This window comes from Pocillopora damicornis, chromosome 1 (assembly GCF_964200805.1).
Source record: "Pocillopora damicornis chromosome 1, jaPocDami1.2, whole genome shotgun sequence".
Classification (NCBI taxonomy): domain Eukaryota; kingdom Metazoa; phylum Cnidaria; class Anthozoa; order Scleractinia; family Pocilloporidae; genus Pocillopora; species Pocillopora damicornis.
The window spans coordinates 36,807,828-36,823,257 of record NC_142670.1 but is presented as its reverse complement, the minus strand read 5'-3'; the positions used below and the strand labels follow the sequence as shown (position 1 = coordinate 36,823,257).

The 15,430-nt window shown below is 39.9% G+C and overlaps 2 protein-coding genes across 2 annotated transcripts; one reads left to right on the top strand and one right to left on the bottom strand.

The window, feature by feature from the left end:
* The first annotated feature begins 7,338 nt into the window (after nt 1-7,338).
* Nucleotides 7,339-13,785, top strand: LOC149053604 (uncharacterized). Its single transcript, XM_089187743.1, has 4 exons — nt 7,339-7,500; nt 8,833-8,972; nt 12,930-13,066; nt 13,492-13,785. The coding sequence occupies exons 2-4, from the start codon at nt 8,856-8,858 to the stop codon at nt 13,514-13,516; spliced, it is 279 nt and encodes a 92-aa protein (XP_089043869.1). The 5' UTR covers nt 7,339-7,500; nt 8,833-8,855; the 3' UTR covers nt 13,517-13,785.
* On the bottom strand, nt 10,440-11,934 carry LOC149053605 (uncharacterized). The gene is made up of 2 exons (XM_089187734.1): nt 11,888-11,934; nt 10,440-11,783 (listed from the first exon to the last, which is right to left on the bottom strand). Exons 1-2 carry the CDS (start codon nt 11,901-11,903, stop codon nt 10,930-10,932), a joined length of 870 nt encoding a protein of 289 aa, XP_089043860.1. The 5' UTR covers nt 11,904-11,934; the 3' UTR covers nt 10,440-10,929.
* Nucleotides 13,786-15,430: the final 1,645 nt, after the last annotated feature.

The window sequence follows — 15,430 nt, the reverse complement described above, 5'->3', positions numbered from 1 at the left end:
ATTAAGTTCGGTAAATGAAAAGTTCGACGTTTGAACCGGGCCTGAGCTCTTCATTTCCACAATTTGTCTTTCCCGCATTTTTTCCGCCATTTTGGTAAGCAATGGCCGACCGCCATAGAGTCATATTCACTTTTCCAATCAAGTTCGACTAATTAGGTTCGACGTTTGAATCAACTTCCGAACTTAGTTATTTGGGTCGACCTAAATTGGTATTAGGTTCGGCACCTGTAAAGCTCGACGTTTGAACCGGGCCTAAGAGAGAATAAAGAAAAGACAACGAAACAACGAGTGTTAGAGTTTTTACTTCTAACAAGCTGGTGGAGAGCCCTTGGACCGGTTCTAGTACTTCCACAGTAGCCCTTAGATGAGTGGACGTGGACGTGGACGAGAGCTCCAGCTTCCATTACGCCCACCACGTTCATTACCCTAAGTGGTTCTTTTGAACATCCGCCATCAGTGGGAATTGCTGCGCTGCCTGTTCCAGAGACATCACCCTTATAGGAAACCAGGCCAGTAATAATAACAAGAAAAACAACTACTCCTTTACACAAACTAACAAAAACACAACACACACACACCAAAAAAAAAAATATTTGTTCCAGTTCCAGGGATTGGCGCTGAACGCGGACGACGCCTAAGAATATCAGGCATTCAAGAGGAGGACGACCAGAGGAAGCATTTCAAACACGGAGGAACACAATTCAAGCACAAGAACATAGAAAGGGACTGTCCTCTTTAATGAACACTGTTGTTTCGCGTTATGTTTTTGGACATATTTTGAACTTTCGATTTTCTTTCATTACACTGCTGTTTTATTAAACCCTCCCATGTAACCCATGACTATATAGTATGTTAAGGCGGGTTTAACTTGGTGTATGAAAAAGTCTGTACCTGTGATATCTTAAGAGGAAATAGTCTTTGAAGGCTGTTGCATAAGAGCAAAATAAACAGAAGATTCGGAGAAGAAAGGGTATACCCAAGGTACCGCTCCTAAGAGAGCTACGTGCTATCCCTATAAATTACCTGATTATAAATTCAGTGGGGAAGATGAAAAGTACTACATGTTTACAACTCAAGTCACCTCTAAGAAAAAGGGGTGTCGAACGTGCTAAATTAAAATTTAAAAACTATTTTCCGGATCGGGAATTTGACATAGATTTACCCTAAAAACGAGAGTATTAAAGAGGTAAAAGTATAAGGGACGGTTATTTCCAGGAAATTCCTGTACGGGATCAATTTTTATAAGGTGGAATGATTTTCTTAGTAATGAATCACCTTTTAGCAACATAATGGAAATATACTGGTATCTTGTCGCAAACCATAGTTTACGCAAAAACATCAGTCTCCATGTCAAATTCAAGATCATAATGAGGAAAAGGTGACCAAACTCTACCGGTAAGGTAAGACCGCCAAAAGGAATAAGAAATAAGCAACTGGCTTATAATAATTTTACTGAATGGCTTATGCTAATATCTTATTTGCCGTTCATTTTCCAACACCAATATAGGAAACCCTTGCAATGTTTTTAGATTAAATATATTTCTATTCTTATCGTTTAACAATGCCAAAGTCATTGTTCTACCGAAACGTGATTTTAATTTTAAACTGAAGCTAGCAAACGACGATTGGCAAAAACGGTTCGAATTTTTCGGGGCTTAGGCGTGAGAGAAAACCCAGATAAGACACGACTGTGAGTGCATTAAAACAATCCAAAGTCAACAGAACAACACAGTACGATTTTTCTTTAATCTCACAGGAAAACACCCTTCGAAACGCGTACAGAATTCAAGACTCGATTCGACGATTACGACCAACGCTTGCGATAAAAAACGATAATTAAGCGATGGTATATGAGAGCTTGTCCCTTTACAACAGTGAGTACTTGCACTTTTGCTTAGCTTGTATTAGACTATGCACGATAGCTGTACGATTTATACGGTTTCGAAAACTATAAACAAAAAGCAAATAACAATAAACACCAGAAACACCTAGTAAAGAAAAAGTACGAACTAAAAACTTACGTTTGTGTCCTCTATAACGCCGTAAAAGAAACGATAACCGTAAAAACTACGTTCCGAAATAACGACTTCAACGTACGACATTTCTTTCCATCGAGCACATGGTAAGGATGGGTCGATACCGATACCAAATATACCACCAATATTCGTTGCGATTTAAATACGCCCTTAATCTTGCTTCCGTTTCCTAAGCTTGAATTACATATCCATAACTGTTTCTGGGAAGTATGTCAGACGTTTCAGAGGTCACTTCTAATTCTCAAGTGCCAATGGAAGCGCCATAAGTCTCCATTATATTTTAGTACATACTATAGTTGTAGTTGTTGTAGACAACCAAGTCCATCCCGAAAGCGATTCACAGCTGAAACGCAATTTTTGCTAACAGTGACCTCGAGGCAAACGCTTCTTCGTCAGGAAACTTTGATGCAGGAAAGTGCCTGAGGAGTGCTGTGTGGCATTTCTTTACAAGGTCTACCGAAGTTGTGAGAACCTCACAATGCACTATCTGCTCTGATGTTGTGAAGCATGCGAACAACACGTCAAATCTATTTAAGGTATTGTCCGCTGAAGTTTGAAGGGCTTTTTAATGTTTTATCATAAATTGAAGATTATTCATATTTTCTTTTATAGCACTGGAAATTAAAACACCCGGCTCAGCACAAGGAAGCTGAAAACAAGAGGAAAGAGGAGGAAGAAAAAGCATCCAAGAGGCGTAAGACCGCTGACAACCTGCGGCAGCGTACCATATCGGAGATGGCACAAACTTGGCAAAAGTATTCGCCGACATGCGCGCGAAGCAAGAACATTGATCAAGCCCTTATAAGAATGATTGCAAGAGACATGTAACCTGCCACCATTGTAGAGGAAACCGAATTTCAGTCGCTGGTGCGTTTGCTTGATTCTCGGTACCAGCTGCCCTCCAGACGACACATAATGAGAAGTTTGCTACCTGATATGTACACAACACGTGCCGGAGAGATAAAGCGGGAACTTCTGCAGATTTCTCACGTAGCTCTGACTAGTGACCTGTGGACATCAAGAACAAAGGAAAGTTATCTTACTATCACCTGCCACTTTGTTACTTCCACATGGGAACTCAAGTCCCTAGTTCTAGAGACGTTTGGGTTCGAAAAAGACCACACGGCTGAGAACATTGCGGCGTCATTCCAAAAAACTGCGGAAGAATGGGGAATTTCCCGAAAAGTTGTTGCGATGGTTACTGACAATGCTGCCAACGTTGTTGCCGCCGTCAGACACACTGCTTGGGCAAATGTCCCTTGCTTTGCACACACCCTGAATCTAGTGATTTATGAGGCAACTAAGGCTGACACAAAGATCTATTAGCTTAGAAAGAGCTGCAGGGACATTGTGAGCTTTTTCCACCACAGCGTTAAGGCCTCAGAAAAGCTGAAGGAGATATAGCTGGGAATTCCTGAGAACAAACTCATCCAAGAAGTGGAAACCAGATGGAACTCAACTTACTACATGTTTGAACGCATCACGGAGCAACATCAAGCCATTACCACAGCACTTTGTCTCTCTGGTCGTAATGCATTGTGTGTTTCATCTTCTGATGTGAGCCTGCTGAAAGCTTTCATGGCCGTTTTGAAACCCTTTGAGGCAACGACCAAAGAGATTTCTTCGGACAAGCATGTCTCCATTTCTAAGGTGATACTTCTGGCGAAATCACTACAGCGTTTGAATGGTGCGATTACAGAAAAGGACACACCCTTGGTTTCCAACCTTAGCTACCAGATGAGACGCCGCTTCACAAATATCCAAAGCGCTCGCATGCTGGCGATGTCGATGCTGGATCCCCGGATGAAGAAATTGGCATCAGTGACTCGGCAGCATGAGACAGGCAGAGCAGTGGGTTGTTCAGGAGATGTCAGGGTATGTCCAGACTAATAATTCCAAGGAAGATAGGCAGCTCAGTAATACAACTGAAGCAGCTGACCTGTGGGATCTCTTCGACTCAGTGGTCAAGTAATCAACATCGCAAAGAACCTCAACCAGCAATGCAACACTGGAAGCCAGAAAGTGTTTTGAAGAACCAGTGCTGGCAAGACTCCAAGATCCCTTACCGTGGTGGAAGGAGAATGAGCGATACTATGAACTAATCGCAAAAATTGCAAAGAAGTATCTTTGCATCCCTGGTACATCTGTTCCTGCCGAAAGGGTGTTCTCTAAAGCAGGGGAGCTAGTCTCCATAAGGCGTAATCGGCTGAAGCCAAAGAATGTGAACATGTTCTTGTTTTTAAACAAAAATATCTGAGATTTTTCTTTACCCGCTGCTATCTAAGCTCTTTTTTTTTTAGCTAACTTGGCTGGCTGAAAGTAAAGTAGACGTTAGTAACCCGATATTTTTTTTTAACGATATTGAATTTTATTTGAGGTCTAGTAATATGTATCAAGTCCCTATGTTTACTCGTCGAATAGTAAGTATGGCCCTTCTGTATGGTCCTGTATACCAGAGAGGCTCTGATGTATCGAGTATTAAAGCGCAAGATCCATAATAAGTCGGGCACCCGTGTTTGGTTATTATAAGTGATCCGTGCAGTAACTGGTAACATTTCATTGTGCACCTGCAGATTGCTTGTATTGCGGTCTTCTTCATTTCCTCGAGAAAATTAAAAATGTGTCCCAATAAATTGAAATTTTTGACTTGTTTGACTGTCTTGATGATGCTACTATAGAGAACTGAACCGGAAACCGTGCGAGAGTGCCTTAATTTAGTCAATTAGATTACATTTATTTCAATGACGTCACAGTATTGGTATCGATATCGATATCGATATCGAAGAAAAAAGGAATATCGTACTCGGTATCGTATCGATTCAAAAAAGCCGTATCGGCTCATCCTTAGCACATGGATTTTTTTCTTCCCGTGACGCATTGCGAGGCAGCACGCCATGGCGTGCGTGACATCACGCGTGCGCTCACTGAGTCACAACGTAACGGTAGTAACAACGACTTACCTCCTTTTCTTCCTCGAATCCTTTGTAGTTCGCTTCTCTTTGTTGATGACCTCTTTTCAGCCTGTTTTCTGGAGCGTCTTTGTTTACTGGAGTCATGCGAAAGTGTGTAAACAAGGGCACCTTTTTTTCACCATAAGTAAAAGACTCGAACATTTTGCTTGAAATGATTTATCCACTTGCATCATGATTAATGATAAAACTCCCTATTTCTTCGACCAATGATGGTTGGCTTTTGGTATCCGAGACATGAATGTATCGCATGTGTTCGTGTGAAATATTCTAAGTATCTGGCAGAGGAAAGATTTCTTTTCGTAAGAAACCTTGAAATAAAACGGTGGTAAATAGTGCGTGTCAATCAGCGTGCGTGAAAAGCATTACTCACTTGTGCGGTGTATATCAATAATATAACGGTAGTAATAATTATTAGAATATAGAACTAACTATACACAGTCCTTCTGCCAGATTCTCCCACCGGCTGCGCAGTCTAATTCACCCCTAATTTGATTTTGATTTACTTTTTTTTATAACCCCGGGCGTATACATGTATGGAAGCATGAGGAAACACTCAGTGTCAGATTCAAGACAACCCAAGAATGTTTTTTTCCAGCGAGTCTTGATTTGAGTCTTTTCCCAATGCACATTGGGTGGTTTCTGTAGACTAAACAAAAATAAACATACGCTCGATAACCTTGCACACATACACTTTCCCACGCACGCACATGAGCGTATGCGCGTCTCTTAGGTCACAGCTAACTTACGAGTGAAAATTTAGTAATAAACGTCTGTTTGTTTCATTCACTCTGTTTTACTCTTTCTTTTTTTTGTTTTTTTTGTTTTGACTTAACAAATCATCACTACGTGAGACGCTGAATAAGAGAGTGTTCCTTGAATTTTTATCATGGAAGACATGCTGTCCCGTTGCGCGCGCTGGATTCTGGGGTCGAGGGGCCTAGATTTGAGTTCTGACTAGCGTGAACTCGGAAATGGGCCTTGGACGAATGAATTATACAGCCAAGCGAGTAAAAACTAGAGAGCCCATACCTCAAGACTTTTACAACTATTGTTGTTCAGTTTCCTGGACAAAAAAGTTTGACTAACCAAGTCAGTAATTTTTTGTTTTACCAGAAATCGAAAATATAGAGAAAAAGCGCTATTGTTGGTTTGCACTTATCGCCGTTTAGAGCTTGGAGTATGACGGAATAATTTGGCACGGTTGAAAAGTCGACGTCGGCTACGACAAATTCCCATCAGATGGAAAATAAACAACAAATTTGAAGTGCACTCCTTTTCAGTTCTTCTTTAGTTTATGAGTGTATTATGTAATCAAGAAACGAGGCAAAACGCTATTCCTTTATTAGGGTTGTCTACAGTATTTGAAGTTTGCCGATTTGATACGCATCAGTGACTCCCTCATTTGCAGAATGTTTCGCCGGAAACTGATCGAAGGTTTTTTTCTTTTATTTCGTGTCGCGATGAAAGCGTTTCGTTATATTTTATACTTAAGAAGCGAAAGGAGTGCTTTAATCTGACTTAGATTTGAATTTCACTGGTGGAATCACAGTCCTGGAGAAACGTGTTAAAAGGAAAGGCATTGAAAGTTCGAGAAAGTTAGTGGGGTCGACTGCTTCAGTTTGGTTCAAAGGTAATTTCTGAGAACTCATAACTCTTAAAAGCACCGTACTGGCTGTTACATTTAAAAATCCTATCAGAGTTTCATGGACAGTGTCAAGTAGGCCTAGAAATCTCGAGGTTCACCGATCGTTTGTGAGTGATTCCTAGACAATTGACATTTCAGGCATATCCGTGAGGTGTTCACGGTCCTGTGAGTTTGACCTTGAGGGGTCTTTTGTTATTAAGTTATTAAGGCAACGCATTGAAAGTTCGAGAAAGTTAGTGGGGTTGATTGCTTCAGTTTGGTTCAGAGGTAAGTTCTGAAAACTTATAACTCTTAAAAGCACCGTACTGGCTGTTACATCTAAAAATCCTATCAGAGCATGAACAGTGTCAAGTATGGCTAGAAATATCATTTGAAAAACATTTATTTACTTCAAACATTTCGCTTGTGGAGAAATTTCGATGTTCACGGATCGGCTAACACCACAGCCTGGATTGTTATTTTGTTCAAATAACTGGTCGTTATATTATATTTACTTCAAACGTTTTGCTTATGGAGAAATCTCGAGGTTCACGGATCGTTTGTGAATGATTGCCATGAGCACTGCACCGATATCGCAGAGGTCATGGCTTCAAATTCCGCACAGGCCTTTTTTTTTTTTTTTCAGGCCTTATTTTCACTACAGCTTATTACTACAAAGATCGCTTTCATATTCACCTCAATGAACATTCCAGACATATCCGTTCATTTTAGTCGGTTCACGGTTTTGTGAGTTTGACTGTTGGGGGTCGTTTGTTAATCAGTTATTAAGACAGCACATCAAAATTTCGAGAAAGTTAGTGAGGTCAGGAGCTTCTTGTGAGATTGATTGCTTCAGTTTGGTTGAGAGGTAAGTTCTGAGAACTTATAACTTTTAAAAGCACCGTATTGGCTGTTACATCTGAAAATCGATCAGAATTCATGAACAATGCCAAGTAGGCCTAGAAATAACATTGGAAATACATTTATTTACTTCAAACATTTCGCTTATGGAGAAATTTTGAGGTTTACTGATTGTTTGTAAATGATAACAAGACAATCAACATTTTAAGCATGTCGTGGGTTCTCAAGGTTTTTGACTGTGGGGGGTCGTTTGTTAATTAGTTATAAAGGCAACGCATTGAAAGTTTGGAAAAGTTAGTGAGGTTAATTGCTTAAGTTTGTTTCAGTTCAGAGGTAAGTTCTGAAAACTTCCATATAACTCTTAAAAGCGCCGTACTGGCTGTTACATCTGAATATCTTATCAGAGCATGAACAGTGTCAAGTAGGCTTAGAAATAACGTTGGAAAAACATTTATTTACTTCAATTCAAACATGTCGCTTGTGGAGAAATCTCAAGGGTCACACGCAGATCGCCTGACACCGCAGCCTAAATTTTCATTTTCTTCAATAACTGGTCGTTACATTCTAGCTGTAGTTTCAGCAACTGAAGAAATGAACCTCACAGATGTGATGAAATTTTAAGAAATTGCAGAAAAGAAGTCTGGTAAAAACCCAAACTTCGACGGGATTTGAACTCGTGCCCCCCAGATTAGTACTCTATTGGGTGTCACTAACAGCTGAGCTATAAACTCACACGTTGGGAGCGAGCGAAATTTACTTTATCAGTATTATGAATTTTGGTTTTGTTTTTCAGCCGTTTGCAATTTCCAATACCGCCCATGCCATAAATGAAAATGCATGCATCACTGGCAACTTGTCCATTAAGTGCTTTATGCAAATTTAAGTCGCGAACTTGAAGTCTTATGGTAACGCTTACATGAGCATGTTCATTTATAATCGTTTAAACTCGGGAGAATACGGTCCTTAATTCATTTTCTTGGTGTGTTTAGGATTCCTTAAGGATAGTTTGTAAAAACTCATCGTCGTCTTTAATCCAAGAAGTTCTGGTTCTTTCCGCTCAGAATTTCCGCTCTGAGTTCACCGCAGAATTTTGGATGTCTTAGAAATGTTTTTCAGGTATAAGGTCCAGAAAAGTTTTTTTTTTTACAGCGGGAGAAAAGTCACAGCGAAAAGTAGTGAGATTTCGCCTCTATTATTTATTGCGTGCAAAAACTAATCAATGAAGGTATTTACAAAAGGATGGTGAAGCGAAACTAATTACGGATACAGCACATGCATATACTTGATTTTACCAATTAACCCGCCCACGAAGGAGATGACTTTAAACATTCCTTTGCAGAGGTTTACGTGACGTTTAAGACGATGTTGAAGTTGGCTTTGGTTTTCATGGTGATCTCCTGTGTTCTCATGGCAGAGGCTCGTAGATTACATGCGCCACAGCATCAGGAAACTAAACCTTACCCAAGGGAATTCTTTAAGGTTGGTTTATTGATAGAGGGAGACTAAGGGTGCGTTTCTTTAAAAAAATCCAAGATTGGATTCTTAATCCGAGATCATGCGGATTCGTTATTTTTAAAGACACGAAAAATCCGAAAATGGATTTTTTTTTTCAATTAGCCGTAACGACCCCAGCATGCAGTTCGCGTGTTTTGGGGGGAGTTTTCAAAATGGCGGAAAGTTTTGGTTTGATGTTTGAACTGTTCGAAGAAGTCCTTGCCGATGACCTTGAACAACAACAGGTTCTTTTAGGAGCCGATGACGAAGCAGTTTTATTCCTTTTGGCGGCCGGACAGCTCGTCCGAAAAGAACACGTTCGCACAAAGAATTTTTACGAAATAACCGTACCTAGTTACATACCGGAGGACTTCCGAAGTCACTTCCGCATGTCACGGCATACAGTTACAGTTCTCGAACATTTGCTTTCGGTCCACGGCGACTTACCTCAATACACCGGCGATAGAGGAAGACCACCGGTCGAGTTAAGAAAGCAAATCCTTATTACGCTGTGGATTCTTGGGAATCCAGAATGTTTACGCTCTGTTGCCGATCGATTTGATGTTTGCAGGGCAACTGCGTACAGAGTCTACAGACGAGTTTGCAAAGCAATAGTGAGGAACTTAATGGATGAGTTTATCAAGTTTCCAACTGGTCTAAAAGCCCAAGCGGTGATGGAGGCCTTTGAAGAGAAAAAGGGTTTTCCGGGTGTTTTGGGGGCTATTGATGGCACCCACATACCAATCAAAGCACCACATAACAATCATGAACAATACATAAATCGCAAAGGTTTCTTTTCCGTCCAACTACAAGTCATTTGTGACCCGGATTTATTCATAACCGATGTTTTCTGTGGTTACCCTGGTTCAGTACACGATGCTCGCGTGTTTCGTAATTCTCCGATCTGCCGAGAAGTTGAAGTGAACCCAGACAATTATTTTCCTGGCAACTCGCACATTTTGAGAGACGCAGCATATCCCTTGAAGAGGTGGCTGTTGACCCCATTTCGAGACAACGGACGTTTGACTGCTCAACAAAGACGTTACAATACTGCCCACAGTTCCACCAGAATGGTGGTTGAGAGGTCCATAGGGCTTTTTAAGAACAGGTTTAGGAAGCTAAAAACAATGATGGATGTTGACAAAATTGAGGACATACCGGAAATTATTGTATCCTCTTGCATCTTACACAACATTTGCATTATTGAAGATGACATCGATGATTTTTTAGATGACTCTAATGATGATGATGACAATGATGACAATGATGATGACATCTTTCCACCAGGTGTAGGAGCAGTTGATAAGAGAAACATGATAATGAGACTGATCCCATAAACCTAGCATTTATAAGTGGTTTATGTATTGATACCTTTTGTACTGTGGTGTTTTCATGAACACTTCTTTCATAGGTGGTGTATGTCATTCATAAAGTTTATACTGTATAATAGTCTTTTTGCTATAAATATCAATATTTTATTTGTTTTTAAAAGTATATAAGAAAATAGTAGAGCCATGTACATGGATCACTTTATACTACCTGAAACATTTATGGTGTTGCTTGAAATGTAAACTTTCAACACAAATGTAACAGCCTAATACTCTGACAGTCCAGGTTGCTTGTGTCACGCACAGAAAGGAGGAAGTGCGTGACACAAGTGATCTGAAGCATCTGAGAATCAGGCTAAAAAAAGTAAAGGATATAAATAATATCAAAACCAGTTTAGTTAGGCCCTCTCACCTAATGTTGCTGTTGTAGTTCCTTGTATGTATGTGATAAAAAAAAACATACAACTTGCAATAATACTGTTAACATGTATGATATAATAAACTTTTAGATAACTCAATACTGACAACAAACTCAGGTTTACTGTATCTATGTTCATGTTTGTGGTCAAATAATCCCATGTTCTGCAACACAATAAAAAATTATGGAATCAAGGTTACTCTTTGTTCAATGATTTTTCAAAAACATTCAAAAATCGGCCGATGAGTGCCATGCGTTCATTGTGCATATTTTCAAACTTTTTAATCTTTTCCTTTTCTTCCTCTTTCCTGTCTTGTGTAAATTCCTTAAAGAGCCCAACGAGGTCTTCTCTTTTCTTCCGCTCTGGTAACTTCTTTTTCTTTGCTTTTGTAACCACAGGCTCCTCTGTGTCACTACCTGTGGAACTCAATGTGGAACTGGAATTTTTAACACTCTTGACTGCATCTTTGCTCCGTTTACCATCAATGTTGCTGCACAATGTTTTTGGAGCGATGGCATCATCTTTCGAAAATATTTCGTGAAGTTCGTCATAGAAGTTGCATTTCTTTCGGTCATTTCCGCTGACTTTGTTGTGATCAACACAAGCAACATAACTTCTCTTCAGATTTTTCAATTTCGTCTCACACGCCTTGGCATTAAAGAACACTCCGTTCTTCTTTAATTCTTCGCTGATTTCTTCCCACAGGGACTTGTTCTTTTTGTTTATATCTTTAAATCGTTCTCTGCGTTCGACATAGCAGGAAATTAACAACAGCACATCAGCTCTAGACCAGCGTACAAGAGCTCTCGATTCGCCTTCGGTGCCTTCACGCGACTGACTGAACGTGGCTGCAGCTGTTTCCAAAGAAGAAAAACTTGGACCAGGCTGAGGTGATACTGATCTGACTGTTTCATGGCTGAACTGTGATGCCTGCGGTGGTGGAAACATGAACTGAGGAAGATAAGGTTGAATGCCCGGTTGAACGTGGCTTTCGTTCCACTGATATTCTGGATATTCACCTGCAGATAAACTGTGCGTCCAATATTGTCCTGTAGATAGAAATAAAAGATGCCAAGACGCATCAAACATCCGGAAAATTTATAAAAATACGTACAGGACGGAAAATTTCGGTGAAACTACACAAAAAACTCACCTTGTTTATTCGCCATGGCCGGCAGCAGCTAATATTTACAACAAAATGACGGGAATGTGGCGGATTTTAAGAAGACGACCGCTTGCCAAACGTACTGCTTTTTGTATCCGTGCAATAAAGAAACGCACGGATCATGAATCCTAAAAATCCGGATTTAGATTTGATCTAATGAATCCACTCGGAGTGTGGATTCTATAGATTGAAAATCCATTTTCGGATTTTATTAAAGAAACGCAAAATCCGTTTTTGGATTCAAGAATCCGGATTTGGATTTTTTTAAAGAAACGCACCCTAAAAATCTACAAGGCAATGCGAGACTGGAATGGAACGAGAGACAAATTTGGGAGAAAGAGTGTGTCGTTAGTCGCCAATCAAGCTTTTGCTTCTCGCGCGGTAATTATTTATCACCTGACGGGGGGTGGGGGCTTATTCAAATGATCTCCCCTCATAAGCAGTCAATTTTCTTTATTCTTCCCCTTAAACACCGTTACCGAGTACTGATACTTCATCTGATCGCCCTGAAAACCATGTGACGACCCCACGCCCCCCCCCCAAAGAAATTCTCTGACCCCGCCTCATCCCTCCCAAGGGATAAAATAGAGAATATTGCATGCACGCGCGTAGATACGGAATTTCTCTTCGAGCATTCAACTCGGTAGCTCACGAGTGAGCGCAGACGAGAAATTTTATATCTTCTAACAACCATGTATTATTTTGTTTATCATATAAAAACATTAGCCGTGATAGTGACAAGAAAAGCCCACTTCACTAATGAATGAAAATAAAAGACTCGACAATCGTGCAATGCGTTGGCGCTATAGCTCAAGATAGAAAAATGCATTGAATCGTGATAACAATAGCCACTCTTAGAGCAAGGACAATTTTGAAGAACTCACGGTCTTTCTTTTCATAGATGTCATCTGCGCTCTCTAAAGAATCTATTAAGTTTTTTAGGCATGAAATATTGACCACATATAACAAGCCAGAAGAGTTTTATCTGAGAGAAATATTTAGTTGTTTTTGTTACATCAACAATTTTCAGAAGTATCTACATCGTCGCTCGTGTGTTGCACTTGGAGGAACGGGCTGTGAGGGCAATAACGCCAAGTGCTGTCGAAAAGGAAACCCGTACACTGGAACCATGCGAAAATGTAAAAATACAGGCAGTTTTTCATCGCCGTAAGTAAAAGACTCAAACATTTTGTTAACAATGATTTATCCACTTGCATCATGATCAATGATGAAACTCCTTATTTCCTCGACCAATGATGGTTGACTTTTTGTATCCGAGACACGAATGTATCGCTTGTGTTCGTGTGAAATATCCTGAATATCTGACAGGGGAAAGTTTTAATTATTTACGCAACCAACCTTGAAATAAAACGGTGGTGAATAGTAGGTCCCAATAATCAGCGCGCGTGAAAAGCATTATTCGTTTGTGTGGTATATACCAATAATAATTATGATAGTTATAATGGTAGTTATAATTATTATAATATAGAACTAACTAGACACAGTCCTCTCGCCAGATTCTCTCACCAGCTGCGTGTTCTTGTTCATTCGCTACACCTCTAATTTCTTTTGGTTTTTTTTTAATATCCCAGGAACTATACATGTGTGGAGGCATGAGGAAACACTCGACTTCAGATTCAAGAAAACCCAAGGATTTTTTTCTTTCCAGCGAGTCTTGATTTGAGTCTTGATTTGAGTCAAATGCACATAGGGTGGCTTCTGTAAGCTAACCAAAAATAGACAAATACTCGACAACCTTGCACGCACGCACATGCACCCACGCACGCACATGTACCCACGCACGCACATGAGCGCATGCGCGTCTCTTAGATTACAGCTAACTTACGAGTACAAATTTAATAATAAACGTCTGTTTTTTTCAATCACTCTGTTTCACTTTTTTAATTATTATTTTAACTTAAAAAATCAATGCTACGTGAGACGCTGAACAAGAGAGTGTTCCTTAAAATTTTCAGAAATGGGACACAAGGTGTCCCGCTCCGCGCTCTGGACCCCAGGGTCGAGGGTCTAGGAATTATACAGCGAAGCAAGGAAAACTAGAGAACCCGACCCTAAGACTTTTACAACTGTTGTTGTTCACTTTTTTGGCGCATGGGGGAATCATCAAAACATAAAACGTGCGCACAAAAAAAGTTAACAAACCAGGTCTTTTGAGAGCCGAATTCCGCGTTAACCCATAAAGTTCCATAGACAAAACTTCTCCTTGCAACATCGATACAATATCAAACAGACGAGTGATGAGAATAAATAAAAATGTCAATTGGAGGATTATTAGTTGAAGCAATGCCAGATTCTCAGCACGAACTTCGCAAGAATTGTATAGCAGACAGTAAAGAGAATTAGTAATGAGATCATGGAAGTGAAAAGGGTTGAAAAAATTTACCACGTTACCACTTACAAGTGAAGTTGCCATCTTTCCTGTTATGGACATTTCTGATTCTTTCCTCGTTACATGTTTTTTTCAAGTTTTTTAGACCTGAATTTCCCAGCATTTAATCACATTCCAATCATGCAAATTGACCAGTAGAAATTTTACCTTAATTTATTCAGCAACTGTAACCAACGCACCAGCAATAAACTTAAGAGTACACTGAATTTTTGACGACTCGACCGAACTCTTTCATTTACACGCCATTTCCAGTGGTTTCTAAGTAAAGTATGACGAACATATAATACATCAAGAACGGAACGACTAATTACAAGATTGGAAATAACATAGGCAATATAAATAACATAAGGGATACGGGACACTCAACGGAAGAGCAATTTACCTGACTATTTTGGAATACGGCTGCATAAGAACGTACTTGTGATTACCTTTTAACTCGAGCTCACACCTTTCTTATTTGCATGATCTGCGCAAAAGTCAATGAATAGCCGCGCGCACTGTTCATGTGAACATATAAACAACAGATTGTGCTCAGTCAGGGTGCCCCAAAATTACCTGCGGCACCGTGGTTTTCGATTTTGCATTTTGCCAACCAGCCATCTTTATTGACTTTGTAGCCACATTTGTCTTAGCGCGCTCAGTTTTCTTCAACCATCAGAAGTAAACGAATTGATACAAAACACAATGAAACGAAGTGCAAACTATGAGTAGTCTTTCCACGTCGGCGAAAGCCATTGGGCGAGTCAAAAAAAAAAATTCAGGGAAAAAAATTGATGTTAGCGTACAGCGCGGAGCGTTGGGAGTTCTCTGAGTTCTGTGTAATTATTATCTTATTTTTATTTTTTCACTGATTGTTTTTGACTTGTGCAGCGGACTTTGCCGAAAAGGAGAGACTGCTCATTGTCTAAACGAGGCGAAGTAAAGCGATAAAAGACGAATAAGACTGGATGACACGCTGCAACTACACTCGATTTCAACAGACGTAGAAAAGACTCCTGAAAAAATAACTTACCATCCCAACATATGCAAAATACAAACTAACATACGAAGCAAAGGAAGCACACGACCAATTAACAAAAGCTACAAGACCTAAAACTAAGCAAAAAAACCAAAATCACGAA